General features: G+C 40.4%; 1 protein-coding gene across 1 annotated transcript; it reads left to right on the plus strand.

The window, feature by feature from the left end:
• Positions 1–27,315, plus strand: CARD6 (caspase recruitment domain family member 6; the record flags this gene model as incomplete). Its single annotated transcript, XM_082379622.1, is given in 12 exon segments — positions 1–58; positions 5,845–6,095; positions 6,099–6,345; positions 8,053–8,114; positions 8,116–8,618; positions 14,008–14,381; positions 14,384–14,497; positions 14,500–14,781; positions 14,784–15,256; positions 15,260–15,503; positions 15,506–17,370; positions 23,102–27,315. Coding segments are annotated over 11 exon segments (2,928 nt in total). The 3' UTR covers positions 15,826–17,370; positions 23,102–27,315.
• Between the last annotated feature and the right edge of the window lie 426 nt (positions 27,316–27,741).

Genomic DNA, 27,741 nt, shown 5'->3' on the forward strand with positions numbered 1-27,741 from the left:
ATGGAAAGGCTTTTGTACCCAGGAGGGCCCCACAGGGTGCTGCTCGGTTTCAGGAAGGGTAGGACAGGTAGCAACCACTGAGGACACAAATTGTGTGACAGGCACTGTGTCCGAGTCTCTTTTACCCCAGACATTCCCCAAACTGTAAACATCAGAGTGAAATATTTTTCCTCCTCTCCCTTTTTGGTGTGCTTGAAATCACACCATTCTGGCCCTGGTCAGGTAGGCCCTTGGCTCTATAGAGGCCTATGAAGCCAGTTTAGAATTTCCAGATTTCTATCCAAATGCCAGGTTTAGGTCGGGAGTAGAATGACTTCTGAAACAGATGATCCTGTTACAGAGTCCAAGCTCTCTGCTTGCCGCACGGCAGGCCAATAAACTGGGAGACGAGGTGTTGAGGCAAAGAATACGACTTTATTTGGAAAGCCGGCGGACTGAAAAGATGGCGGACTAGGGTCCCCAAAAAACCATCTTAGCGGGGTCTGGATGCCAGTTTCTTTCATAGAATCAGAGAGGGGAGTAAAGTAAAAAGGCAAAAGAGAGAGGGAGATTCGGGGAGGAAGTAAAGTAAAAAGGGTAAACATCTTCTGGAATGACCAGCCTCGGGGAGGGATTGGTTAATTTCTTCTTTCTTGCAGCCGTTCACAGGTGGGTAGGGTTCCCTGAGGCAGTCCATTATGTATGATTATAATAACAAAAGCTATGAAAAGCAAATGCTAAAGTCAAAGAAACAGATCCAACATGGAGTCAAAATTGGCTCTTCCCTGTTGCAATCTCTGCTGTTACTTATGGTGTTTTGCCTTTTAGCAGAGAGTGATAGAGACTTCATAAATCTTGCATTTATTGTTCTGATATAGTTCAGGTCTCTTGACTTGACCTGCCTTTTTTTCCTACAATAGATGAAATTAGTGCTGACCTTTCTCTTTAAAAAAAATCATATTATTTAAACTCCTAGGTGCAAGCAAAATTTTTACACCTGTTTCACTGTATTTGATGTGAGGGATATATTTTCAAATCTTTATCTCCTGGCCACCATTCCCCCAGCTCACTTCTGAAACCGTGTAACTCAGATTGGGGCTCGAACCTGCGGTGTTTTAACTGAAATCACACACCTGGTCTCAGGATTTAGACCCACGGTCTTTTCTTGATGTCTCATCACAGAAAGAATTCAGTGAGAGACAAAGTGATAGGTAAGAAGTGGATTTATTTAGAGAGAAACACGCTCCACAGACTGAGTGTGGGCCGTCTCAGAAGGCGAGAAAGGCACCAGGGTATGGGGTTGTCAGGTTTTTTATGGGTGGGTAATTTCATAGGCTAATGAGTAGGAGGAGTATTCCACATATTTGGGGGAAGGGGTGGGGATTTCCAGGAATTGGGCCTACTTTTTTTTAGAAAAAATAAATGTATTTATTTATTTTTGGTTGCTTTGGTCGTTGCCGCGTGCGGGCTTTCTCTAGTTGCGGCAAGCAGGGGCTACTCTTCGTTGTGGTGCGCCGGCTTCTCACTGCGGTGGCTTCTCTTGTTGCCGAGCACAGGCTCTAGGTGCACGGGCTTCAGTAGTTGCAGCACACGGGCTCAGTAGTTGTGGCTCACGGGCTCTAGAGCACAGGCTCAGTAGTTGTGGTGCATGGGGTTAGTTGCTCCGCGGCCTGTGAATCTTCCCGGACCAGGGCTCGGACCTGTGTCCTCTGCATTGGCAGGCGGATTCTTAACCACTGAGCCACCAGGGAAGCCCAGGCCTACTTTTTGACCTTTATGGTTGGCCTTGGAACTGTCATGGCGCCTATGGGTGTGTCATTTAGCTTGCAGATGTGTTACAGTGAGCATATACTGAGGCTCAAGGTCTAGTGGAATTAGACTGGTCTACCATCTTGGACCTATTTGGTTCTAATTAGTTTATATCATGTCCTCAGGCTATGTCATTCTTTTAAAGGTTTTGCCCTGCCCCCTTCCCTCCTGTTCACTTCCATTTGCATTCTAAGTGTGTGCAATGCAGATTTCCTGTTACCAAGGAACTGAATTTAAACTTCCTCCCCTAAATTTAAATTTTACTGTGAAATATGTAACTTCAAATAAACACTTTTCTTCCCATCAGCTTTGAGATCTCCTGGAGCAAGTTCTTGTGGGAGAGGAGGGTATTTAGGGGGAGCAGTGGGGAGGAGATGGGGTTTGAGAAGCTGGTTATTAGAATACCTTACCAACCAAGTTGAATTAAAAGAAAAGATTGGCAAACCTACTAACATTGCCAATCAAATTGTTAGTATTAGGTGGGATACATCTCTTGAAACCCATACCTTTGTGACACATTTTAAAACTCTCAACCTAAAGTTAATTTTTAATGTCATGTATGGATTCTCTTATTCTTTTTCAACCTTAGGGACACCAGAATTTAATGAATCATTATCCTTGGTTATGCTCAGCATTGGTCCATGCATGGCCTGCTTTCACTTACATGTTTAACTATTTACCTTTAATAATTTAATAAACACCTATAAACTCATTCCCAGATGATATCCTATGTCTAACTCCATGACTTCCCTGTCCTCCAATCCCATCCCATCCCTAGCCTCCCCTAACCAAGGTAGCCATCCTTCTGAAGTTCATTTCCTTACTTCTCATTTTATATAATTATATTGATTCCATGTGTATTCCTAAAATGTGTGTGTATGTGTCTGTATTTACATTATTTTGAGCTTTTTAAAAAGGGTTTCATGCAGCATATAATATTTGGGGACTTAAAATTTCCCCTTAATATTGTTATGATTTATTTATATATACTGTGGGTCACTGAAGTTCATTCTTTTTCAATGCTGTATATTACATTATATGAGATACCACAGTTTACTCATCCAGTATCCTGTTGATAGTTATTTAGATTGTTTTCAGGTTCTTGTGAACTATAAATGAAAATAAAAACCAACTAGATAGTTTTTTAAAAAATTAAAGTCAGCTAACAAGACAAAAAATGTAAACTATTAAAATAAATAGAAATGTTTAAAGTAGAAGGTATGAATACCACTGTAATCATATCACCAGAGATACCAGTGTTACAATTGGAGTATCTCTTTCCTGGCTGTCTTCTTTAAAATATAATGTATATGTATATACACATATTGTATACATACACTATACACATATTAACTTTTTAAATAAAAATGGGATCTAGGGCTTCCCTGGTGGCGCAGTGGTTGAGAGTCTGCCTGCCAATGCAGGGAACACGGGTTCGAGGCCTGGTCCGGGAAGATCCCACATGCCGCGGAGCAACTGGGCCCGTGAGCCACAGCTACTGAGCCTGCGCGTCTGGAGCCTGTGCTCCGCAGCCGGAGAGGCCGCGATAGTGAGAGGCCCGCGCACCGGGATGAAGAGTGGCCCCGGCTTGCCACGACTGGAGAGAGCCCTCGCACAGAAACAAAGACCCAACACAGCCATAAATAAATAAATATTAAAAAAAAAAAAAAAAAAAACATCCTGTTCCTTGTTTCAGTTCTAGTTAAAAAAAAAAAAAATGGGATCTATAACTTGCTGTTTTCCATAATATATCATGGATATCACTACTTGTCAATATGTGTAGATTTACTTTATCCTTTTTTTTTTCTTTTTTTTTTTTTGTGGTATATGGGATGAGGGCAGAATGGTTTTGTAGCTTTTGCACTTTATTTAATTTATGTATTCATTTAAAGTCTTTATTGAATTTGTTACAATACTGCTTCTCTTTTATGTTTTGGTTTTTTGGCCGTGAGGCATGTGGGGTCTTAGCTCCCCGACCAGGGATCGAACTCGCACCCCCTGCTTCGGAAGGTGAAGTCTTAACCACTGGACCACCAGGGAAGTCCCTACTTCATCACTTTTAACTTCATTTTGGTATTGCATTGGAACTGAGCAGAACTCTGCACCCCACTCCCACCCCACCCCAAGCACAAAGGCTCCTTCATGTCTCCTGCCTCTTGTTTATAGAAAAGCTGAAGTCTCCCAGGCCTCCCTGAGTCGCAAAACAGCAAGCTCAAGCCGTTAATGATTAGGACAATAGAGTCACAGACTCAGTGTCTGATGCACATTCCTGAGTTGTTTTACAGGTACTATAACTGCCACCAGAGGGGAAAAGCTAACTGCATGATGACTAGACTGTAGCCATGACATAAGCTGCTCCACCTTGAGCAGTACTGAATCTATGGCTAGTACAATTCCAAGAACTGGCCTTAAGAGAATGGGATTAACACTATTGCTCATAATAATGTATATCTTGGTGGGCATCAAAATAATTGTAGCTTGTTCTGCCTGCATATGTAAGTGGGCAACTAAAATTGTCAGCAAAGAGATACTGCAAACCCATGCTGACATCTTCCACTCTAAGAATACGGTGCCCTTTGTCAGAATGAAGAAGTTACAGAAGACAGACCTTCGCCCATGATCCCGTAGAAATGGAATGACGTTCTGACAAGTGGGGATTTGTAAGCAGCTTTTGGCAGGAGAAAGCTTTTTGCAGGAAAGAGCTCTCTGCAGGAGGCCCTTTTGCCTTGTCACTAACCTTAAACCAGCCGCCCCCCATGCTCTACTCATCTCCAGCCCTAGCGTGCCTTTCAAATCTTGATCACACAATACCTTGTGTAATCTGTTGGTTCTTTCTATAGATCAAAGAAGTTGAAATGAAGAATAAGTAATTAACAGATGACCAGTTCTCTTCCCTAGCTTCCCCTTCAGTAATCTTGCGAACAAACTGTGTGAACAAGATAGCATCTAAAGAAAAATCACAGGAAGTTGACAAGCCTGCATACAAGTCTGCACACAGTGGGGGATGGCGATGACTCCCACCCCCTATCTCAGTGATTAACTGAGATTACTTCCCTTTTTCCCTATAAAAACTTTCATGGCCAAGCATAAGTTTCAGAGGTGGGTTTTGGGGACACTGAGTCCACCATCTCCCCAGATTGCCAGCATTCTGATTAAAAGCAACTTTCCTTTCTACCAACATTTGTCTCTCTCTCTCGAGTATTTTTTTTTGATTTTTTATTTACATTTATTTATTTATTTATTTTTGGCTGTGTTGGGTCTTCGTTGCTGCGCACGGGCTTTCTCTAGTTGCAGCGAGCAGGGGCTACTCTTCGTTGCAGTGTGCGGGCTTCTTATTGCGGTGGCTTCTCTTGTTGTGGAGCATGGGCTCTAGGCGTGCAGGCTTCAGCAGTTGTGGCACGCGGGCTCAGTAGTTGTGGCTCGTGGGCTCTAGAGCGCAGGCTCAGTAGTTGTGGCGCACGGGCATGTGGGCTCTTCCCGGACCAGGGATCGAACCCAGGTCCCCTTCATTGACAGGCGGATTCTTAACCACTGCGCAGCCAGGGAAGTCCCTCAAGTATTGATTTTTTGAGTGGTGAACAGCCAGACCTGATTAGGTAACACCATTGTTGATGTATCAACATTTGTTCCATAAACCCGCAATTTGTGGATATTTGAGTTATTTTCAATTTTCTGCTATTATAAAAATGTTGTAATGCAGATTCTTGCACATACATCTTTGGGCATTTGTCTGATTATTTCCATAAGATAATTTCCTATTCAGTGCAGTGGGATTGCTGCACTGAATGGTATGAATTTTGATTTTTATCTGTCACATTTATTTATTTATTGCTGCATATTGACAGATTTCTCTCCAAAAGGGTTAATCAATTCACATTCTTATTATCGCAGATAGAGCTCAGAGTAGAGAATACCTAGTCCAATCTGAAGTTCAAGAGAGGCTTCTCAGAGGAGTTGACTCAGAGGAGTTCTCAGGGGCTAAGTCATATGAAACTGAGTCAAGTCGTCAAAAAACGATAAATAATCTACAGGGAGCCAGGGTCCGTGGGGGCTGAGGGCTGGGTTCCCCCGCTACTTTGGCTTGTTTCTATCCACCCTCTTCAACACTAGGCGTCATTGACATAGTTATTCTTTGCCAAATAGAATTACTCTTTGCCTTAAAAAAAACAAAACCAAAACCAAAACCAAAAAACCCCCCCAAAACTTGTATTCATGCATTGGAACTATTTCATAGTTCATTTCCTACTCTGCAGAAAACAGGAACATTGGCTACTGGGAGTGTTCCCTCAGAAATCATAGAAAAAGAATGAAAAAAGTTACTTGAAATCCTCCAACAAGTTCCTGATTGTATCTTAGATACATTAACCTCTCAGAGGCTAATTTCTGAGGAAGAGTATGAGATTCTGGAGAATATTACAGATCCCATGAAGAAAAGTTGGAAGCTGTTAATTTTGGTACAGAAAAAGGGAGAAGTGAGCGGTCAACTTTTTCTCAACTGTTTACTTAGTACTTTTTCAGAGTCAGCTACCATTTGGGACTTAAATCACTTAAATCATGGTAAGTTAAATTTCTACACTTTTTTGGGCTGAGAGGGAGGAGGTAGATTTCCTGAAAAAAAAGAAAATTTTTACTTTTTATTTTCCTTTGTCATTCTCCTGCAGATAATTTTCACTGAAATATGATAAAAGGGAAAAGTGTCCAAGATTTAAAATGCAGGGAATGATGTATCTTATTGTTTTAGGGGATTTATAATTTTTTGTTCAAACTCAATCCAAAAGCTGCAATTGTTTTTTTTTTTTTAATATTTATTTATTTTATTTGGTTGTGCTGGGTCTTAGTTGTGGCAGGTGGGCTCCTTAGTTGTGGCATGCTAACTCTTAGTTGCATCATGAATGTGGGATCTAGTTCCCTGACCAGGGATCAAACCCGGGCCCCCTGCATTGGGAGCATGGAGTCTTACACGCTGCACCACCAGGGATGTCCCCAAAACCTGCACTTGTTTTAGTGCTAGTATAAACTTATTATTCTGGCAGTGACATTCTGAAATACTCATAGTTGGAAAGAGACTACTGTTAGTGGCACATCAGGATTTCCTTATAAAGTAAGTGAATTCATGGGTATTAACAACCTCAAGACCAAAAGCTGCATCTTTCACTTAGTATAGCCATTTTGAAAATATAGGAAAAATAATTTTTAACACACATATGTGGTAGATTAGCAACTTCTTTTTTTTTTTAATTTATTTTTGGCTGCGTTGGGTCTTCGTTGCTGTGTGTGGGTTTTCTCTAGTTGCGTCAAGCGGGGGCTACTCTTCATTGAGGTGCATGGGCTTCTCACTGCAGTGGCTTCTCTTGTTGAGGAGCACAGGCTCTATACATGCGGGCTTCAGTAGTTGTGGCTCGCGGGCTCTAGAGTGCAGGCTCAGTAGTTGTGGCACACGGGCTTAGTTGCTCTGCGGCATGTGGGATCTTCCCGGACCAGTGATCAAACCTGTGTCCCCTGTATTAGTAGGCGGATTCTTAACCACTGCACCACCAGGAGAGTCCACAACTTCGTTTTCTCTGTGAGAAGAATGCCAGCAGAACCTTAGTTTTCTGGAGCAAATCAAATTCTAATTTTTCAACGTTCAAAGATAATTAGTGGCAAATGAGGGCGCACTTCATCCAGAATGAATTGTTTAGCAGTTCTGTAAATTACTACCAGAGACAGATGTAGCTCCTTTTCTAAAAAATAGTGAAGATTATTTTAAGAGATGTTAGAGAGGCAGAGGCTCAGATAAAAAGATTAATGTTAATGGTCTCTAATGTAGTACAGGACCTGTATGCTTAGAGAAACAGGTCTTGTTATTTCCAGGACTTATTCCAAATCAGAGTTATTTGCTTCTTGATTAGAAATGATTAGGATCAGATTTTGTTAGCAATGGCCTTATGTAGTCTGAGCTGGTTTGGGGTCACAGTAAATCCACAAGTAAACACAGGATTCAAGTTTTCTATTTCACTCATTTACCCTTTGAGTTTGCTGTGAAAGACTCGAACTTTTGAGCAAGGCAGGAGTGTGATCTGATATTTTTCAGTGGGAGAAAGTTCTGACAGTTGAGTCGTTGCCATTTATGTAGGAGGTGGTAGGTATTCCTGTTATCCAGTGAAATAAAGGAGATGATGCTTTGAGGTCATGGAAAGTCAAGTTATTATAACATTTGTTAATTTCAAAAAAAAAAAAAAAAAAAGAAAAGAAAAATCCCCCAACCTTTCCTATTCTTTCCAGAACTTTTAAAACATGAGTATATGGAGCCAGCGCAACCTTTGGGGGTAAGCAGGGAAGGTGTTTTTTATTCCTGGAGAGAAAGAGCCTGAGGATCCTGAGATCACCATGTCCTTCAAAGAGAAAGAACACTTGGATTTGGAAACCTCTGAGTCTTTCACGGACAAGAAGGCTGGTTATCAGGAAACTGCTTGGTCCTCAAGGGAAAATGAGAAGGAATACAACACACCAAAATTCACATCTCTGCAACTGGTTGAGAATGTTGAATATGAATTTCTAGCAACTATTGAGTATTTACAGGATGAACAGAGATATGAGGAGTCAGATGATTTTTTACACTTAGGAAAAGAGGAATATCTAGAATCTGTTGGGTACTCTGAAGATGGAGACAGCCCCGTGGAAGAGGATGCTTATGATGACCCAGAGTGCATTATCTATGACAGCAAAGAGGACTCCTTGTATTCTGAAACCATGGAGTTCTCTGATGAAGAACAGAATTATGGGGATTCAGAAACTGGCATGTCATTGGAGGAGGAAGAGGAGAAAAGTATGGAAGGTATGGGAATGATGTGTGTGTAGTTACTTAGGCAACAACTTATTTTTAGGTTGCCATGACATAATGGGGAGAGGGGCTGAGGAAAGGCACCAGATGGCAGCAGAAAAGCAGCTACACAAAAATTTCTTGGACCTCTCTAACTCGGAATTGCCTCAGAGGTGAGTGTTGACAGGGAGGAAAACCCAGGACCTAGGAACAGTGGACAGTATAAGCTAAAGTAAATATTGACTATCAACTTAAAGGTTTCTGCAGTCACCTCCATCATACATATAACCACTGATTTTAGCTGTTCCCTTCTGTTCCTCAGATTAAGCCTTTTTAATCATTTTAGCTCCTTTGTGACCAATGGAATATGGGGATTATAAACCTAACTATTGAAGTGGAAACAGGAGAGGAATTTGTGATAAATGGATAAAATCCCAAAATAAAGCTTGTCTTGATCCAGTCCAAATATTGCCATTTTGATGAGGAAATCTTGAATTTGAATATTTCTCAATGAAAATTCAAAATATGAGAAATGCTTAATTTGGAGCGATACTGTCTGGGAAAATAAACATCACCAAGTTCTGAGTACAGAAGGAGAAGGTAACTACCAACTCACATTCAGTCCAAATCCTGGGAATTCATAATCCAGTTATGGGTCAGAAAAGAGTAATTTCCAAAAAAAAAAAAAAAAAGAAAAGAGTAATTTCCTCCTCAGCACACCTTGACATAGCTACTAGGGCTGCTGTAACAAAATAGCACCACAAACTCGGTAGCTTAAACAATAACAATTGAAACGTATTGTCCTACAGTTTGGAGGCTGGAAGTCTGAAATCAAGGTGTCTCTAGGGTTGGTTCCTTTGGAAAGCTGTAAAGAAGAATCTGTTCCTAGCTTCTGGTAGTTTGCTGGAAATCTTTGGGCTTCTTTGGCTTGTAGAAGCATCCGCTCCACCCTCGCCCTCCTCACCCTACCCCCGCAACCTGCCTTCATCTTCACATGGTTGTCTTCCTGGGTTCACACCTCTATGTTCAAATTTCCCCTTTTTATAAGAATACCAGTCATATTAGGTTAGGGCTCACCATAATGACCTCATCTTAACTAATTACATCTACCATGTGATGCCATTTCCAAATACCATTACCTTCTGAGGTACTGGGGCTTAGGATTTCAACATACGAATTTGAGGGGTACATAATTCAACCCATAACACAGCTCTTGTCCCACCCCCATACCTTCCCAATATATAGTTGCTTTTAGACCTCATTCTTAATTTTTTGAATATATTACAGTTGTTGCATAGGGTTGAATTAATTAATTAGTCATTGCATACTACCCTCATTATTCTGCAAAAAGCCCCTTTTGTTTATCTATTTCATTTTTTTCTCTATTTCCCATTCACCTTCCTCCATAGGTAACATTCTAATATTATGTGTTTCTTGCATGATATTGTTTTGTTTTGCATGATTTTTCTGTATCATTTATTTATCACAATAGTAATATCTCAACATAGCATCTCAAAATTAGGGTCACTTAAAACCATAAGAGTGTATAATTGTTCATGTGTCTGTAGTTGGCTGAGCAGTTCTTCTGGTCTGCGCTGGGTTTACTCCTATATCTGTGGTCAGCTGGCATAGGCTCATCTCTCATCTAGCAAGCTAGTCTGGACTTGTTCTCAGACTCCGCGAGGCATATTCTTATGGTGAGGGAGAGTAGTCAGAGAGACAGAGAGAGAGAGTAATGAAGGCATTTTTAGGCTTAGGCTCAGAACTATCACGCCATCTGTATGATAGGTTTCCTAGGGCTGCCACAATAAAGTACTACAAAATGGTGGCTTAGAACAACGGTAAATATATTGTTTCACAGATATGGAGACCAGAAGACTGAAACCAAGGTGTTGGTAGGGTCATACTCTCTCTGAAGTCACTAGGGAAGGAGCTGTTCCAGCCCTCTCTCGCAGCTTCTGGTAGCCTGAGGTGTTCTTTGGCTTGTAGACCATCTTCTTGGTGCATGTCTCTGTTTTCAAGTTTCCTCTTTTTATAAGGACACTGATCAGATTGCATTAGGGCCCACCCTAATGATCTCATTTTAGCTTGATCTCCGCTGTAAAGACCTTATTCACAAGTAAGGCCACATTCTGAAGTACTGGGAGCATCAACATATCTTTTGGGGGGGGGGATACAATTCAACCCATAATGCATACAATTCTGCCACACCCTGTTGGCAAAAGCAAGTCGCAAAGCTAATTCGAATTCAAGGGTTGGGGAAAAATAGACTCCACCTCTTGCGAGGTAGTATTGCAAAAAGTATGGATGCCAGAAAGCCATTAATTGGGGCTATTTTTGCAATCAATTTAACACCTTTAAGAAAATAGGTCAAGAAAAGTCTCAATAATAATGTAGTTATGACCTGCAATATAGTTCTAATGGTTACCAATCCACTCTAGTTGACTGGAGGCCTGTGGCTATCCTCTGTCTCTTTCCTTTGTAATATTTGTCTATGCAGCTGGGAACCGGGGGTGGGGGGGGGGGGGGGGAATCCAAATGCATCTGATTCAAAGGAGAAGGATCTTCACGCTTTTTGTCATGTTAAATTTTATGCCCCCCATGCCCAACATTGTGTCTCAAATCAAAGTCTCAGGAAGACTTGCCTATGTGCTCTGCAATGTATAAGGTCAACTTGTATATGGACTATATCAATCAACTCCCTTCCCTTCTAGCTTATACTAGTTGGGGTCAGTCGATGGTAGGAACCCATATATTTACCATTTCCTCTGCCCTTTCTTCTTCCTGAAGATCAAAGTTTTAATTTGATGTTATTTCCTGTTATCCTGAAGAATTTTATTTATTTTTTGTTTATTGAAACGTCTTTATTTTGCCTTCAATCCAGAATATTTTTGCTGTGATGAATTTCAGATTGGAGATTTTTTGCCTTCAGTATTTTATGGATGTCGTTCCTGTCATTTGGCTTGCATTCTTTCTGATGCTAAGTCTTGTCATTTTATCATTGCTCCCCCTTAAGTGTTGTGTTACTTTTCTTCTGATTGATTTCAAGATTTTTTTCTTAAAATTTTTTTCTGCGGTTAACTCTGACGTGTCTAGGTGTGCTTTTCTTTGTTTTCATTTTCTGTAGGGTTTGTGAATCTATAAATTTGGAATTTTTTTTCCAAATTTGGAAAATTCTCAGCCATTATTTATCCAACTATTTTTCTGTCCCACTTGCTCCCTCCTCTCTTTTTGAGACTCCAAGTACATGTGTGTTAGAGTTTCTGATATCTTTCCTGAGGTCCCTGAGGCTCCATTCATTTTTTTAAAAAATTTTTTTCTCTTTATTCTTTAGATTGGGTCATTTCTACTGCTATACCTTTAAGTACACTGAATTTTTCTTCTGTCATTTCCAATCTTCTTTTAAGTCCATTTACTGATTTTTGAAAAAATTCAGGTATTGTTACTTTTAATTCTAGAATTTCAATTTTTAAATGCTTTCTGTTTTTTTTTCCTGAGAATTGCTATTTAATCATTCATTATGGGTTTATTTTATTGTACATTCTTGAAAATAGTTAAGATAGCTGCTTTAAAATTCTTATATGCTAAATCCAACATCTGGGTCATCCTGGAGTGGGTCTCCATTGATCAAGTGTGCGTTACATTTCCTGTTTCTTCCTATGTCTTGTAACTTTGGATTTTGTCCTATGCATTGTGTATGATCAGTTATAGAGACTCTGGATTGTGAAACTTCTCCAAAGAATCTTGGGTTTTTTTCGTTGGTTTAGTTCCTAATTAACCTGACTGGACTCAAATTCAAAACTCAGTCTCCTTTCAGTGGGTGGTAGCTAAAATCTCTGATCATTTTTTTTTTGCCTTACATGGGCTATTTTCATGAGTTTTTAATTTACATAAATGGTATTGGGTTCTAGAAATTACTGCTTCTTAATTTTTCATCCATCTCTATGCTTATTAGGTATATCACTGTACTGCTCCACAGTAGCCTGTTATTACCTTGTCAATGTTAGGCATCTGGCTTGGGCTGTGTGAGTACTGATTTCTGTGCTGAAGAAGCAGAGGATGGTTGTCCAAAGGAAAAGCAGGGGATAGACAAGAGCAGAAATTAAATGCTTTCTGCAACCCATCTTCTTAGTGCCTCCTCTGGGAATCCTTCATGCTGGCCTTAACTCCTCCCTCACCTTTTTATCCATGTATACCAGTTCAAGCAACTTTCAGACCATCCAAGGATTTCTTAGAGTTACTTTTGTTAATTCTTTTTTTTTAATCATTTTATTTATTTTTTTGGCTGTGTTGGGTCTTTGTTGCTGTGCGTGGGCTTTCTCTAGTTGCAGCCAGCGGGGGCTTCTCTCCGTTGCAGTGCGTGGGCTTATCATTGTGGTGGCTTCTCTTGTTTGTGGAGCATGGGCTCTAGGCACATGGGCTCAGTAGTTGTGGTGCACGGGCTTAGTTGCTCCGCGGCATGTGGTATCTTCCTGGACCAGGGCTCGAACCCGTGTTCTCTGCATTGGCAGGTGGATTCTTAACCACTGCGCCACCAGGGAAGCCTTACTTTTGTTAATTCTTGAAATCCATACTTTCTCTCACTTCTACTGTTTCTTCTAGGCTATTTTTATAGGGGATCCAAGAATCTTATGCTAATTTGCTATCCATCAGGAGCAGAAAATGCTCTCTGATTTTCTTTCTCTACTAAGCACTGTCTCCGTATTCCCAAGAAGTGGCTAGAAGATAAATTAGAAAATAACATCAGGAGAAATTAGGTACAACATGTAAATTCTGAGAAAACTTCAATGATAACAAAAAGTTCCATTTCTCCAAACTTTAGCAAGAGTTAACATTTAAGAAATAAATTGGTATCAACCTAGAGAATTCCTCATACATGTGTATAATGAAGCTTTAACAGGGTTTTTCATTGCTGCATACAAACATTAGCCAAAAAAATTGGAAAACCTAAATGATCACCAGTAGACAATTGTTAAATAAATAATGGTTCTTCCAAACCATGAAGTACAATGGATTAGCTAAAATGAATTAAGTAGGTCTCTATATATACTTACCTGGAAGAATTTGCAAGGAATAGCACTGAGTAAAAAGAAGTTTTATACCGAAGAAGAATCATTCAGTATAATATCATTTATAAAATAAAATAGCATCCATTAAACCAAACAGTGTATTTCTACATATGCAAACATACTTATGTACTTGCATAGAAAAAGGATGGGAAGGAAATGTACCATACTATATTGACATATCTCTTAGAAGGAAATAGAATTGACAGAGCAATGAAAGAGAACTTAACTTGTATTGTTTCATCTTTTTTTTTTCCAATGAAAATGTCAATAACTTATTTAATTAAAAAAGTCATTGAAGGAAGCTTAGATGCTGAACACGACATTCACTGACTATCTTCTTTCCTACAGAAAGAAAAAAGTGTTTAAAGATGTCCTGTCCTGTTTAAACCCAGATACAAGCAGAAAGCTTCTGCCAGATTTCGTTAAACAATTCTTCTTAGACCGAGGATGTAGGTGGGTGACTGAGACTCCAGGTGACTTAGCCTGGAACTTCCTGATGAAACTTCAAGCACTGGATATGACAGTCAGAGATTCAATCCTCAGGCACAAGGTTCTGGGTGAAGATAGCAAAGGGGAATTTTTGACTGAAGTAGAGAATTTGGAAATTAGAGAAACAGAAACCATTAATCCCCTTGATGTCCTTTGTGCCTCTATGCTGTATTCAGATAGCTCTTTGCAACGTGAAGTCATGTCAAACATGTATCAGTGCCAGTTTGCCCTTCCCTGCTACTGCCAGATGCAGAAAAGAACAAAAGCATTTTAATGCTGGGGGCCATGAAGGACATTGTGAAGGAGCAGTCAACGCAGTCTTCAGGAAGGCCTACAGGGGATACAGAAAATTTCTGACTCTCATGAAGATGCCTGTCATCTCTTTTGTGCGTCTCGGATACTGTAGCTTCTCCAAGTCCAGAATCCTCAACACACTGCTCAGCCCTGCCCACCTGAAATCACACAAAATCTTTCTCCATCAGGATTTGCCTGTTCTGGTGCTTCCCCAGCAGATCTCTGATGGCCTGGTTGAGGTAACATGGAGTTTTCCTGATAGTGATGGTCTAAAGGAAAACCCCAGTTTTTTCCAGAAAGCTGTTGCTGTGGCCAACCTTCGTGGGGATCTAGAAAGTTTTTGACACAGTTTGGTTTCTTGATGGAAGTTTCCTCAGCTGTGTTTTTTTTCATTGACTGCCTAGGTGAGAAGGAATGGGACTTGCTAATGTTTTTAGGGGAAGCTGCCATTGAAAGATGCTACTTTGTCCTCAGTCCCCAGGCCAGGGAGAATGAGGAGGCTCAGATTTTCCAGAGGATCCTGAAGTTGAAGCCATCACAACTACTGTTTTGGGAGGAGGAGGAAGCTGGAGAGAGAGGGAGGAACATGGAGGGTCTTCAAGCTGCCCTGAAAGAAGTGATGTCCTCTTCACTCAGATGTGTGTCTGTGGAGGACATTGCACCCCTGGCCAGGGAGTTGGGGATACAGATAGACCACAACTTTGAGAACATGCAGGGGATTCAAGTTTCCCCTACTGAAAACTTGGCTGGAACAGCTGACGATGAGGGACCACAAAGACACAGTCAGCCAAACAACTCATCTGAAAGCCCCGCTTAGATGTCAGTAAGAGAGGCTGAGGCTAGATGTGAGATCAGCCAAAATCTTCAGAATTTCCATCTCACCCCAGTATTCATGCCTCTTCTGAAAAACTGCCGTCCTTTACCAACCAGAATTGGAGGTAATTTTTACCATGTTTCTTTGACAGCCCCATGGGTTATGGTCTCCCAGTTTTGGTTAGAGCGGAGGTCTCAGAGTTTCCATCCTTCACCCTTTCAGAATACAAGGACCCATAGTCCAGATAAAGTTTTGGGATTCAGTACTTCCAACCTCAGAGATTTTACTCAGGTGAAAGATTTATGAAATTTTCAAGAACTGCTCAGGGACGTCACATGGATAAAACTTTTGGGAGACCATCAAGACCCATTTCTCAGCATGTACAGGCCTGGTCTGAGAGACCACAGAAAATGGGAGCCCTTGAAAAGTCTGGGGAAGTGGACTCCCAGGGAGCTCACCTCCGTTCCCTGGGTTCACAGGCAGCAAGAGCGGTTGGGAAGTCACAGCCTAGGCAAGTCTGTGCCTGGGGAACACGGGAGACAACTTTACTAGTGATTAATGCACTATAATTTTTGGCTCGGGTCCTGATTTGACAGCCCTGCATCTCTAAGCCTCGCAGACCAGATCAGTTTCTCTGGGATGCAGAGGCAGAGAGAAAGGAGAATAGATGAAGATACTGAGACATGCATATCGTCCAGAGGGCCCCTGCCCCTTATCCCCAGTTCTGGGTAAACCCCCAACCCTACCCCTAGGCCCCAGGTGAGCAATAAAACCCAAAGAGAGATTCGAATACTGCATGTCTTTAGTATCTGTCACACTTCCCATAATCGGATGGGTGAAGGGATCATGCAAGAGAGGAGGAAATATTATTAATAAAAAACTGCATCAGTTAATACTTCAAATATCATTCCATCACAGCAGTAACCCAGGTAGTGTGGACAGAGTGACAGGCGCAACTTGAGGAAGGGCAGAACTTAAGGGACAGGCAGAGGATCAGTGATGTATGCAGAGGAGGACTGGATGGGGAAGAAGAGCCGAGACGGGCTCCTGGAAGCTCTGGGTGGGGTGTTTCAGGAAGTCAGCAGAGACTGTCCTATCAAATTAGGGCCAATTTCCTTACCTTTAGACTAGACCTACTTTTGGTGTTTTTAAGATAAGGAATGAGATGAAAGTTTCAGAAACGAAGAGATAGAACTGTCAAAGGATTATTCTGTTGCCTCTTTATTCTGCCCAAACCATATTAAAATTATTCAAATAGTAACCAGCCGAGTTCAGTCCTGGGCAGCCTGGGAGTGTGCTGTTGGGGATCCTGCTGTGAGGAGAGTCGCCGGCCAAGAGCCCTCTGTAGGGACCCACTGCGGTGGTCCAGAAACCGCACCCTGGGCAGGCTGCTCCGAGTCAGGGACTCAGCATGGTGAGGGTCCCGGAGCCGGGCCAGTCCTTCCCACGTGTGGGGACCCTGCCAGGCAGTCTTGGCTCTGGGGCTCCTTGTTGGCCTGGCTGAGACTTTCTCTGAGCTGCGGTGTAGTCCGATGCTCTTCCTCACCAGTCCCCCCTCCCTTCTTTCTTGCCTTGTCTGACCTGCAGGCAGTATGAGCTCTCCCCACTTCTGCTCCCTCCTCCCTTTCTGTGTCACAGACTTTTCACAGACTTGAATTCTATCTTAGCATCTGCTTCCTGGAGGACCTGAAGTGGCACAAGTTATTTGTGAAAAATGTTTCTTCTTCTTGCAGTGTCTGAGCAATCTTGGACACACCTACTTCTCCCCCTACCCCTTTGTGAGAAAACAGACCCAGGGAAGCTTTGCTATAATTCTTGAGAGTCTGCTTCAAAAAGGGAGAAATGTTTTGACTCTTTTAGTTCCTTTAGGATGGACATTAATTTTGGATGTGGAGAGATTTTTTTAACAAGAGCTTTGCATGCATGCATATTTCATCTGTTGCCAGGTGTCAGCACTGTTCCTTGCTTAATAACAACACGGAATCATTCATAATTTACTATTCTCATTTGTAGCCCACAAGAAAGAAGAAAAAATTCATTAATGATATGGTGTGTGCTGGGATATTGCTTTAGGTTCCTGGGACCTCTTGCAACATTGGCCAAAGATCAGTAAGGTAAGAACTGAGATGTGACCCCTTGCGTTGTGTGGTTATTGTCAATACAGCTTTAGGGAGAAAAGAGCACAGAAGCCAGACTGGGGAGGGTTGAGATGTGAATGGAAAGTGAGGAAGTGGACACTTTAAGAAATTTGATTGAAAAGGAAAGTGCTGTACCTACTGGATCAAGAAAATTTTTTCTTCCTCCCCGTCCCCCCTTTTTTCTTCTCTTCTTCCTTCATTTTCCTTCTCCTCCTCATTCTTCTTCGTCTTCTTCTTCTTCTTCTTTTTTTTTTTTTGGCTGTGCTGCATGGCATATGGGATCTTAGTTCCCTGACCAGGGATCCAACCCATGTCCCCTACAGTGGAAGCACTGGAAGTGTGGAGTCTTAACCACTGGCCCGCCAGGCAAGTCCCATCCTCATTCTTCTAATTCATCTTTTTTAAGTCCAAGGTAACATAATATTTGGCAAAAAGTTCAAACACTATAGAAATATATGGTGTAGAAAGTCCCTCATAATTCTACCCTCTGGATAGCAGGAGTTCTCAATATTGTCTGCACATTAGAATCATCAGGGGAGATTTTTAAAAATCCCGATGCCGAGCCCACAGCCTGTGTCAAAGATATAGAGATCCCTGGGAGTGGCAGCCAGATATCCGCATTCTTTAAAGCTCTCTAGGTGATAACGACACACAGTCAAGGTTGGGAACCACTGCTCGAAGTGTGGCCTGTGGGCCAGTGGCGTCAGCATCAGCATTCAGCAGAAGCTCAACTCTGTAGCCCTTCTACCTAGTGAATCGTAATCTGCGTGCTAACAATATCCCTTGATACTTCATATGCACAATAAATTTGTTTTTACATTTATGGTCAGTTGGTTTTTTTTAAATTGAAATATAGTTGACTTACAATGTTGTGTTAGTTTCTGGTGTACAGCAAAGTGATATATATATATATATATTATATATATATATATATATATATTATATATATATAATATATATATATATATATATATATTCTTTTCAGATTCTTTTCCATTATAGGTTATTACAAAATATTGAGTATAGTTCTCTGTGCTATGCACTAGGTCCTTGTTATTTATCTATTTTATGTATAGTAGTATATGTATATGTTAATCCCAACCTCCTAATTTATCCCTCTCCCCCTTTCCCCTTTGGGTAACCATAAGTTTGTTTTCTATGCCTGTGGGTCTATTTCTGTTTTGTAAATAAGTTCATTTGTATCTCATATGCACAATAAAAATCGAGCAGCACTTTTTAGAGAAAAATCACTAAAAGAAATAAGGAAGCCTTTTTTTTTTTTTAAGATGGAATGAACTCATGCTTACAGAGTTACTGAGAGGAAGAATCTGTAAAGGGGAAAGAATAGAAAGTATAAGACAGAATGTCATAATTGGTAGGGCAATGTCCTACAAGAGGTAGGAGGGATAGAATTGGCAGCTGGGAAAAATGAACTTTGAAGAGAAAAGGGAATTTGTCTTTTTGGGACACTGGAAGGAAGAGGGAATGAATGATAGACTTGCAGGTAGGTTTGAATTGTGGGGAAACTGGAAGTTGATGGTATTGCCTCGTGATGGCCTTTGTTTTCTGCTTTCCCCAGGGAAGTAGGAGGAGAGGCGCTCTGTGAAAAATGAATGGGGCAAAGAGGAATAATGGCTATTGAAGCCCTACTATGTGCCACAAGGAGTGTTACATACAAAAAGCCTATATACTCCTTCCAATAGCCCTAAGACAGTCCTATTATTCAGATGGGGAGATCAATCCTCTGCTGGCTTCTCCTTTGCTCAGTCTCTGCACATCTATCCTGAGGTTCCCTCTCTATTTCTTCATTCCTTTGGTGACATCACTCAGTCCCCTGACTGTGAGTGTTATCTACATGACTTTGCCTGCAAACCCCGCCCCCCCACCCAATCTACATTTCTAGTCCTGACCTGTGTTGTGAACTCCATCCAATTGTTTACTCAACATTTCCATAGCATGCCTGATAGAAATCTCAAACTTATCATGGGCAAAAGAGAACCCTTCCCAAACCTGCAACCCTCCTCCATAGCCCACTCCCTTAATTATAATAATGCCCAAACCCAGGACTTCTGGCAGTGCCTTCCCTCACCTCCCTCCATCCCAAATCACCAAGAAGTCTTGTCAATTTTATCTCCATAGCATTCTGAGTCCATCCACTTCTCTAAGATCTCCACTCCCACCAGTCCCATCTAAGCCACCATCACCTCCTACGTGGACCGCTGCAGTAGCGTTCTACCTGCCCTCGCTGCGTCCGCTGCTGCCGCCCTGCAGCCCAGTCTCTGAATCTCAGCCAGACTGAGGTATACACATGGTGTATACACATGGCAATTTAAAAACATATAAACAGAATAGTATCACGAATCCCCTTAATCTTACCATAGCAACTCCAAAAATTATCAATAACTTGTCAATCTTTTTTTAATCTCAACATTTTTCTTTTTTAAAAAAAAGCATTTAAAAGCAAATTTAAGATGCCTATTATTTCAACCATACATATTTCAGTAGCTGTCTCTAACAGAGGAGGATTTTAAAAATTAAAACCAGAATGCTCATTACATTCTCAGTGCTGCACAGGTTTATATATTTTATCTCATTTAGTCTTTGTAATAGTCTTGAGGGGAGGGTGTTGCTAGATGATTTCACCTACAGGAAAGTGTAGATTTAGAGTGTCCTGGCCCAAAGGGCTGAAATTTGAAGCGGGAGTCCTCAAGTTCCCTGTCTGCTCTGCGTTCCACCCATTATGACTTCTCTTTCCTGTAAGTGTGAGGTCTCCTCTGCACATTCCTTAGTGCCTTACATCTAGTGATCTTGCATCATTTTAAGAAAAGAGAAAATAAAAATGGGAAAAATCTATATTTTCAGATTTTCCTGCTTAAATTTTTCTCTAAAATTTAGGGACAACATCATTATACTGCCATCTTCTGGATCTTTTGAATGCTAACACATCAATGACAATATAGATATTTAAAACCACGTCTGTCCAACTCTCTAATCTAGGGCTGACATATTAAACTTTGCATAATTAAAATTATTTCTTTAGTTAATTGGAAAAGTTTTCTTTAAACAACTTAATACATATTAAATATAGAGGCTAAAAAGTAGATGTATTTAGAGGTCAGTTATTTTTGTTTGTAGGGGATGGAGGCAAACATACATAGTTAAAATTTACAAGTAATTCAACCTCCACCTTTTGGCCATTAATTTTAACCTCTTCCAATGACAGTTTTTAAAATTAATGTTAATAGAGTTGTTGGCTAGAAAAGCATTTCCACTGCTGGTGAGAGTATAAATTATCACAGTCCTTTAGGAAGGCAATTTGATTGCTTATTTAAAAAGTAAAAATAAACTATCTATAACTTTTGACCCAGTAAATTTACTTTAGGAACTCATCCTACATATATTCTTGTTAATGTATGCAAAGATGTATATATCTTTGAATAAGATGTATAATCTCACCTTGTTTATAAAGGGCTAGAAAAACCCAGCATGCTTCAGTAAACGATGTTACTACATCTATGCAATGTGGTTCTATGAAGGTGCTTAAAAATAATGGTGTAGTTCTAAGTACACTGGTAATAATAACTAATAATGACTGATATTCTAAGAGGTTTGTTTAAAATATTTTGGCCTAGAACTGGAAGATGCTATGCAAATTAAATACTCTTTCATATTTTTTACTAACAGATATTTATGTAGCAAAAAACTACATTTGGATTTCTGCCTCTAAAAGAGTGATAAACTCAGCTTTTAAAAAATAGAACGTGAGGCAATAAAGTCCTCAATCTTAGCTTCATAATCAATGGTACAATAAATAAGATAAAGATAATTTGAGTGTAAGTTATATTTTGTGGTTTCTACTCAAGAAAAGTTTAAACTAACGGGGAGAAAAACTTAGTACTCCGTGAAATCCATGCCATGAAGCCAAATTTACAGTGCAATGTCTTTTTACTTACCTTTATTATTTAATAATAAAAGATTGACTAGGCACAGTAATCATGACTGGTATTTGTCAAGCCTTTTCTATGTGCTAAGTCCTATCCTAAGTGCTTAGCATGTGAGAAGTCAGTTGATCTTCTCCATGACTTTGGAAAGACAGTATATAGACAATATTTCTATTTAATGAAATTGAGAGTGAGGAAGGTTAAGTGAGGAAAGTTAAGCACATGGTCAAATCAGGAAACGAGTCCAAAAATTCTGAATTCGGATGCAGTGCTTTTTTTTTTTTATTACACCCAAATGCGTCAAAAGGGAAAAACGTACAGGTGTAAATGCCTATATTAGAATGCTTGGTAATATATATGAAGTGCCAAGTACACTGCCTGGCATATTATATTGATAAATACTCAAAAAAGGTTGACTATAACTCTTGTTATTTTTATTATGTTGAGAGGACAATAAGGGTAGGTCTTTGACCAAGTGACACAGGCAAGCATACTTCCCACTCAACACTTGCATTGAAAATTCTCAATTGCATTGTAATGTCTTCACACTCAAATGAAGCATAAGCCCCACGAGGGCAGGAGTTTTCTCTCTTCTGTTCACTGTTATCTCCTGAGGCCTGTAAGACAGCTCATATTAACTTCTCAGCAAACATTTGACACCTAGATTGAGAGACCAGAAGATTTTCTTGCTCCTTTTTTCTTCTTTTTGACTGTGCCATTTTAGCTTACTATTGTTTTGCTCTTCTGTATAATTTGTATACTTCAGAGTAGTGCTTCCCAAGTTTTAGGGGTTATGAAACTTCCTGGGATCTTGCTAAACATGTAGATACCCGCAAAAAAGTAGATCCTCAGAAAGCTCCATTATGTATTTTTATACCCTCCACCCAAAATTTTGGTTTGGACGTCAACACTGATGATGCATACACATATCAAGAGAGTATCAGAATACATAATGAAGCTTTCTGGGGGAAAAAGACCTGGGCAAGCTTTCCAGCTGGTCCAAAAATGGCTTGAGAGAGCAGGGAAAGAGGCTTGGGGTTTTGTTGTGTTTAGGGGGAGGGGCTGGAATAGGTCTCTTCCAGGAAGTTGCACACACCACCTTTGCTAATATCACTTTGGCCAGAAGTTAGCAATATGGCCTCACCTAACTACAAGGGAGATTATAACATGTAGTCTTTATTTCAAGTCATAGTGTGTCCAGTTCAACATCAGAGTTCCATTGCTATATAACAAGGGGAGAATGAACATAAAGGGACCAGAAACAGTCTCTGATCCAGTTACGAAATAGACATTTTTTTTTTAAATCAATTTATTTATTTATTTGTTTATTTTTGGCTGCGTTAGGTCTTCGTTGCTGTGCGCGGGCTTTCTCTAGTTGTGGTGAGCGGGGGCTACTCTTCCTTGCGGTGCGCGGGCTTCCCATTGTCGTGGGTTCTCTTGTTGCAGAGCACAGGCTCTAGGCGCGAGGGCTTCAGTAGTTGTGGCTTGCGGGCCCTAGAGCGCAGGCTCAGTAGTTGTGGCGCACGGGCTTAGTTGCTCCGCGGCATGTGGGATCCTCCCGTGCCAGGGCTCGAACCCGTGTCCCCTGCATTGGTAGGCAGACTCTTAACCACTGTGCCACCAGGGAAGCCCCGAAATAGACATTAGGTGGAGTAACATCAATTATTTCAAGTCATCTGTGTATGGTTTACTACTCATAATTTCTAGTTAGTGTTCCAAAGGTTGCTATTTTTGTAACTTACTCTGGGTTTTATTATGTTCCATAGCAATGCTTGGTGAGCTGAGGAGATAAAACTTAATGGAAAAGAGTATTTATTTATTTCTGGCAATGTGCCAGGCACCTGATTGGATACTTTCACATATATTTTCTCATTTGGAAGAGCCAAGAGAGAAATAAGAAAGAGTTCTCTCATCCAAGGTCAACTATAGGCAAAATGGTAAGTAAAGTAATGTTTCTTTTCTTTTTTCTTTTTCTCCTTTTGCATTTAATAATATTTTATTTATTTATTGAAGTATAGTTAATTTATAATATTGTGTTAGTTTCAGGTATACAGCAAAGTGATTCATATATATATACATATATATTCAGATTATTTTCCATTATAGGTTATTATAAGATATTGAATATAGTTTCCTGTGTTATACAGTAAACCCTTGTAGCTTATCTATTATATGTACAGTAGTTTGTATCTGTTAATACCATACTCCTAATTCATCCCTCTTTCCTTTTCCCTTTTAGTAACCATAAGTTTGTTTCCTATGTCTGTGAGTCTGTTTTTGTTTTGTATATAGATTCATTTGTACTATTTTTTAGATTCCACATATAAGTGACATCATGTAATGTTTGTCTTTCTCTGTCTGACTTACTTCACTTAGTGTGATATTCTCTAAGTCCATCCATGTTGCTGCATATGGCAATACTTCATTTTTTTATGGTTGAGTAATATTCCATGGTATATATATATATATATATACCACATCTTCTTTATCCATTCATCTGTTGGTGGACACTTAGGTTGCATGTCTTGGCTATTGTAAATACTGCTGTTATGAACATTGGGGTGAATGTATCTTTTCGAATTAGAGTTTTCATCTTTTCCGGATATATGCCTAGGAGTGGGATTGCTGGATCATAAGGTAGCTCTATTTTTAGTTTTTAAAGGAATTTTCCATACTGTTCTTCATAGTGGCTGCACCAATTTTTTCCACATCCTCACCAGCACCTGTTATTTCTTGTCTTTTTGAGAATAGCCATTCTGACCAGTGTGAGGTGATAAGTAAGGTAGCTTTTCTTTCATAACTTGTGCTTTCCTTTTCAATAGATCTTTTCTAAAGTGTGTTCTGTGTATTTATTTTTCTACAACAGAATGTCCAATGTAGAGCATAACTGAAAATATTCAATTGTGCAAAATGGTACGTAGGACTTAAGTTCAAATGGAAAACATAATTTGTCAAGATAAATACTTGAAAGTAATTTGAGGTCTTACAGAATAGTATTTCAATTAGATGATCTTTAAATCCAATTGGCTGAGCTGCCTTATCTCTAGACCCCAAATTACAGTTATTCTTTCCCTGCCCAAACTGAAATAGTCATTATGTGGAAGCATCAGAGCCAGTGGTTGGGTGTGATCATAATTGATTCTTGTTCCTAGAGCTTTCCCTAGCAACCTGCAAATATAACCTGCCTTGGATAAAAAGACACCAGAAATTTCTCAAAGGCCAGTGGTTCATATGGTAAGTATGATGAGTACTCTACATGATTCCCTTGGTTTCCATTTCTAGTTAGACAGCATCTAGATGGCTTTCTTCAATTTATCGTACAGGACAAACACAGGGACTCCATGCAGCCCCTAAGAATTTTGAATAAAGCGCCTAGAAAAAGGCTTATGTGCCTGCATTTTTTAAAAAAAGAATTTATTATTTATTTACTTATTTATTGACTGCATTGGGTCTTCGTTGCTGCACGTGGGCTGTCTCTAGTTGCAGCAAGCAGGGGCTACTCTTCGTTGCCGTGCGCGGGCTTCTCTTGTTGCAGAGCACAGGCTCTAGGCACGTGGCCTTCAGTAGTTGTGGCACGCGGGCTCAGTAGTTGTGGCTCGCGGACTTTAGAGTGCAGGTGCTCAGTAGTTGTGGCGCACGGGCTTAGTTGCTCTGCGGCATGTGGGATCTTCCCGGACCAAGGCTCGAACCCGTGTCCCCTGCATTGGCAGGCAGATTCTTAACTACTGCACCACCAGGGAAGTCCCCGCCTGCATTTTTGACTTATACAGTGCCTTATGTCAATTATGTCTCAATAAAACTGGAATAAAAAAAGGTTAAAAGTTGGGACTTCCCTGGTGGTTCAGTGGTTAAGAGTCCATGCTTCCACTGCAGGGGGCACGGGTTCGATCTCTGGACATAGAACTACTTTCCGCATAGAACTAAGATTCCGCGTGCCACACAGCACGGCCGGAAAAAAAAAAAAGGTTAAAACTTGAAAGGTCATCTACTTTACAAGGGGTTTATTGACTGCAGCATCACCGCTGCCATCTCCAAGGCTGCAGTGGTCCAATCAAGTGGGCGAAGCTGCAGCATGGGAGCAGAGAGGTTACAGCATAATTATTTGACTTATATACATTATGAAATGATTATCACAAGTTTAGCAAACATCCGTCATCTCCTATAGATACAAAATAAAAGAATAAGAAAAAACCTGTTTTTTTTCTTGTGATGAGAACTCTTAGAATTTACTCTTTTAACGACTTTCATATATGACATACAGCAGTGTTAATTATATTAATCACATTGTACATCACATGCCTCATACTTATTTATCTTATAACTCGAAGTTTGTACCTTTTGACTGCCTTCATTCAATTTCTCCTCCCCCATCCCCTGACTCTGGTAACCATAAATCTGATCTCTTTTTCTGAGTTCTTTTGTTTGTTTGTTCTTGAAGTATAATTGACCTATAACACTATGTTAGTTCCTGGTATACAACATAGTGATTCGATATTCTATACATTTCAAAATCATCACCATGATAAGTCTAGTTACCATCTGTCACTATACAAAGACAGTAGATGACCTATTTTCTCATGGCGGCAGAATGGGCTGGAGGAGGATGCAAGGCCAGAGTGGGAGCTTTGAGATCCAGGAATGTTGGTATCACTGGCTCAGCCCTGACACAGACTGAAAGGCTAATACGCTTAATTTCTTTCTTATATCTTTTCCTTACCTTTCTTTTCTCTTTCCCTCTACATAGTCATTATTCTCTTCAAGTAGGACTTTTAAGTTGTCCAGCCTGGGGGAGGATGGTTTGAAGCAAAGAATAAATTGTTAAAGCTGTAATTTCAGGTGTCATGGGAGATAAATATTGGGGTTAAGGATATCTGGAAAATATGCCTGAAAATTGACATGGGGGAATTTTTTTTTGGTTGAAAGAGAAGTGAAAAAAGAGAGGGCAGATGCCAGAGGCTGGGACACATGGAAAAGTTTTTGCAATGACCTAATGTTGCCACTAATTCATGAGAAACACTGCTTTAATGTCTTGAATTTATCCTAGAAGAATTAAGCAATAGCTCCTTTCATTACCTGGGAGCTTAAATCGTCAGTGGCATTTTTTTCCCATATATTTTTGAAAGATGCTTTCATATAGAATATAAAATGTTTTAGAAATTCAATTTTATTTATGGGCAGCATCATATTTTTTATACTCTTGCTGAAGAAACTTAGGGTAAGTAGAGGTTCAATTTTATCTTTTCTTTTTTAAACCAAAGGGGCATATCACTCAACAGAGTGCTTAGTTGTTATGAGAGTGAAAAAAAATTCCTCTGGTATAAGGTGTGGGGAACCTATTGGATTTAAAAGGATAGTAAGCTTTCTTCTTGAAATAGGCCTAATCAACATACTTTATTGTACTTTATTGGGGGCATTCATCAGTAATGAATCAAACACTAGGCAAAACTTTTCCTGAGAGAGTTAGAAACTCTCTGGCTGGAGTTGAACCCTGGGATCTGGGGTTGTGTCTGTGAATGTTATTCATTCTGCAAAATGCTCTGAGTACCTACCTTGGGCCCAAATGCAGAGAATCATTGGGTCTTGGAAATGTACTTGTTTGGGGAAACATTGAAATATCTCTGCTGGAACAAGGGTCACATAATCACTCCACCATGCAATGCTTAATTGTAAAAGGGAGTGGGGATGTGATCTCACTGAGTGCAGGACTGTTTCTAAACAGAGTTTTTTATTTTTTTAATTTTTTAAATTTTTTTTTTATTTTTTGGCTGAGTTGGGTTTTCATTGCTGCTCACAGGCTTTCTCTAGTTGTGGCGAGCAGGGGCTACTCTTCATTGCGGTGCGCGGGCTTCTCAGTGCGGTGGCTTCTCTTGTTGCGGGGCACAGGCTCTAGGCGCGCAGGCTTCAGTAGTTGTGGCACGCGGGCTCAGTAGTTGCGGCTTGCGGGCTCTAGAGCGCAGGCTCAGTAGTTGTGGCACACGGGCTTAGTTGCTCCGTGGCATGTGGGATCTTCCCACACCAGGGCTCAAACCCATATCCCCTGCATTGGCAGGCGGATTCTTAACCACTGCACCACCAGGGAAGCCCCAAAACAGAGTTTTTAAGGATAATGAACGCTGGCTTTGCAGGTTCTAAATGTGAGTGAACAAGATGGAACTTGGTCAACAGTTGGAGGAGTTGGCCTCAGTTAGTAACACGTGGAGTTCACCTGTGGTAACACAGGGTAAGGCAGAGTATTCGGTCTTAGATGCTGGTAGTTGCATGGATGCACAGTGGGAGTGTGTGGAAGTCCTTTACAATGGATTCCATTTTTTCAATGAAATAAGAAAGCCATTGATTAAGAACAAATGTGAGATAGTAGATCTTGACAGTATGAGGGGGAAAGTAAGTATGAAATAGTTATCAACAA

Source organism: Balaenoptera borealis, assembly GCF_965194805.1.
Source record: "Balaenoptera borealis genome assembly, chromosome: 2".
NCBI lineage: Eukaryota > Metazoa > Chordata > Mammalia > Artiodactyla > Balaenopteridae > Balaenoptera > Balaenoptera borealis.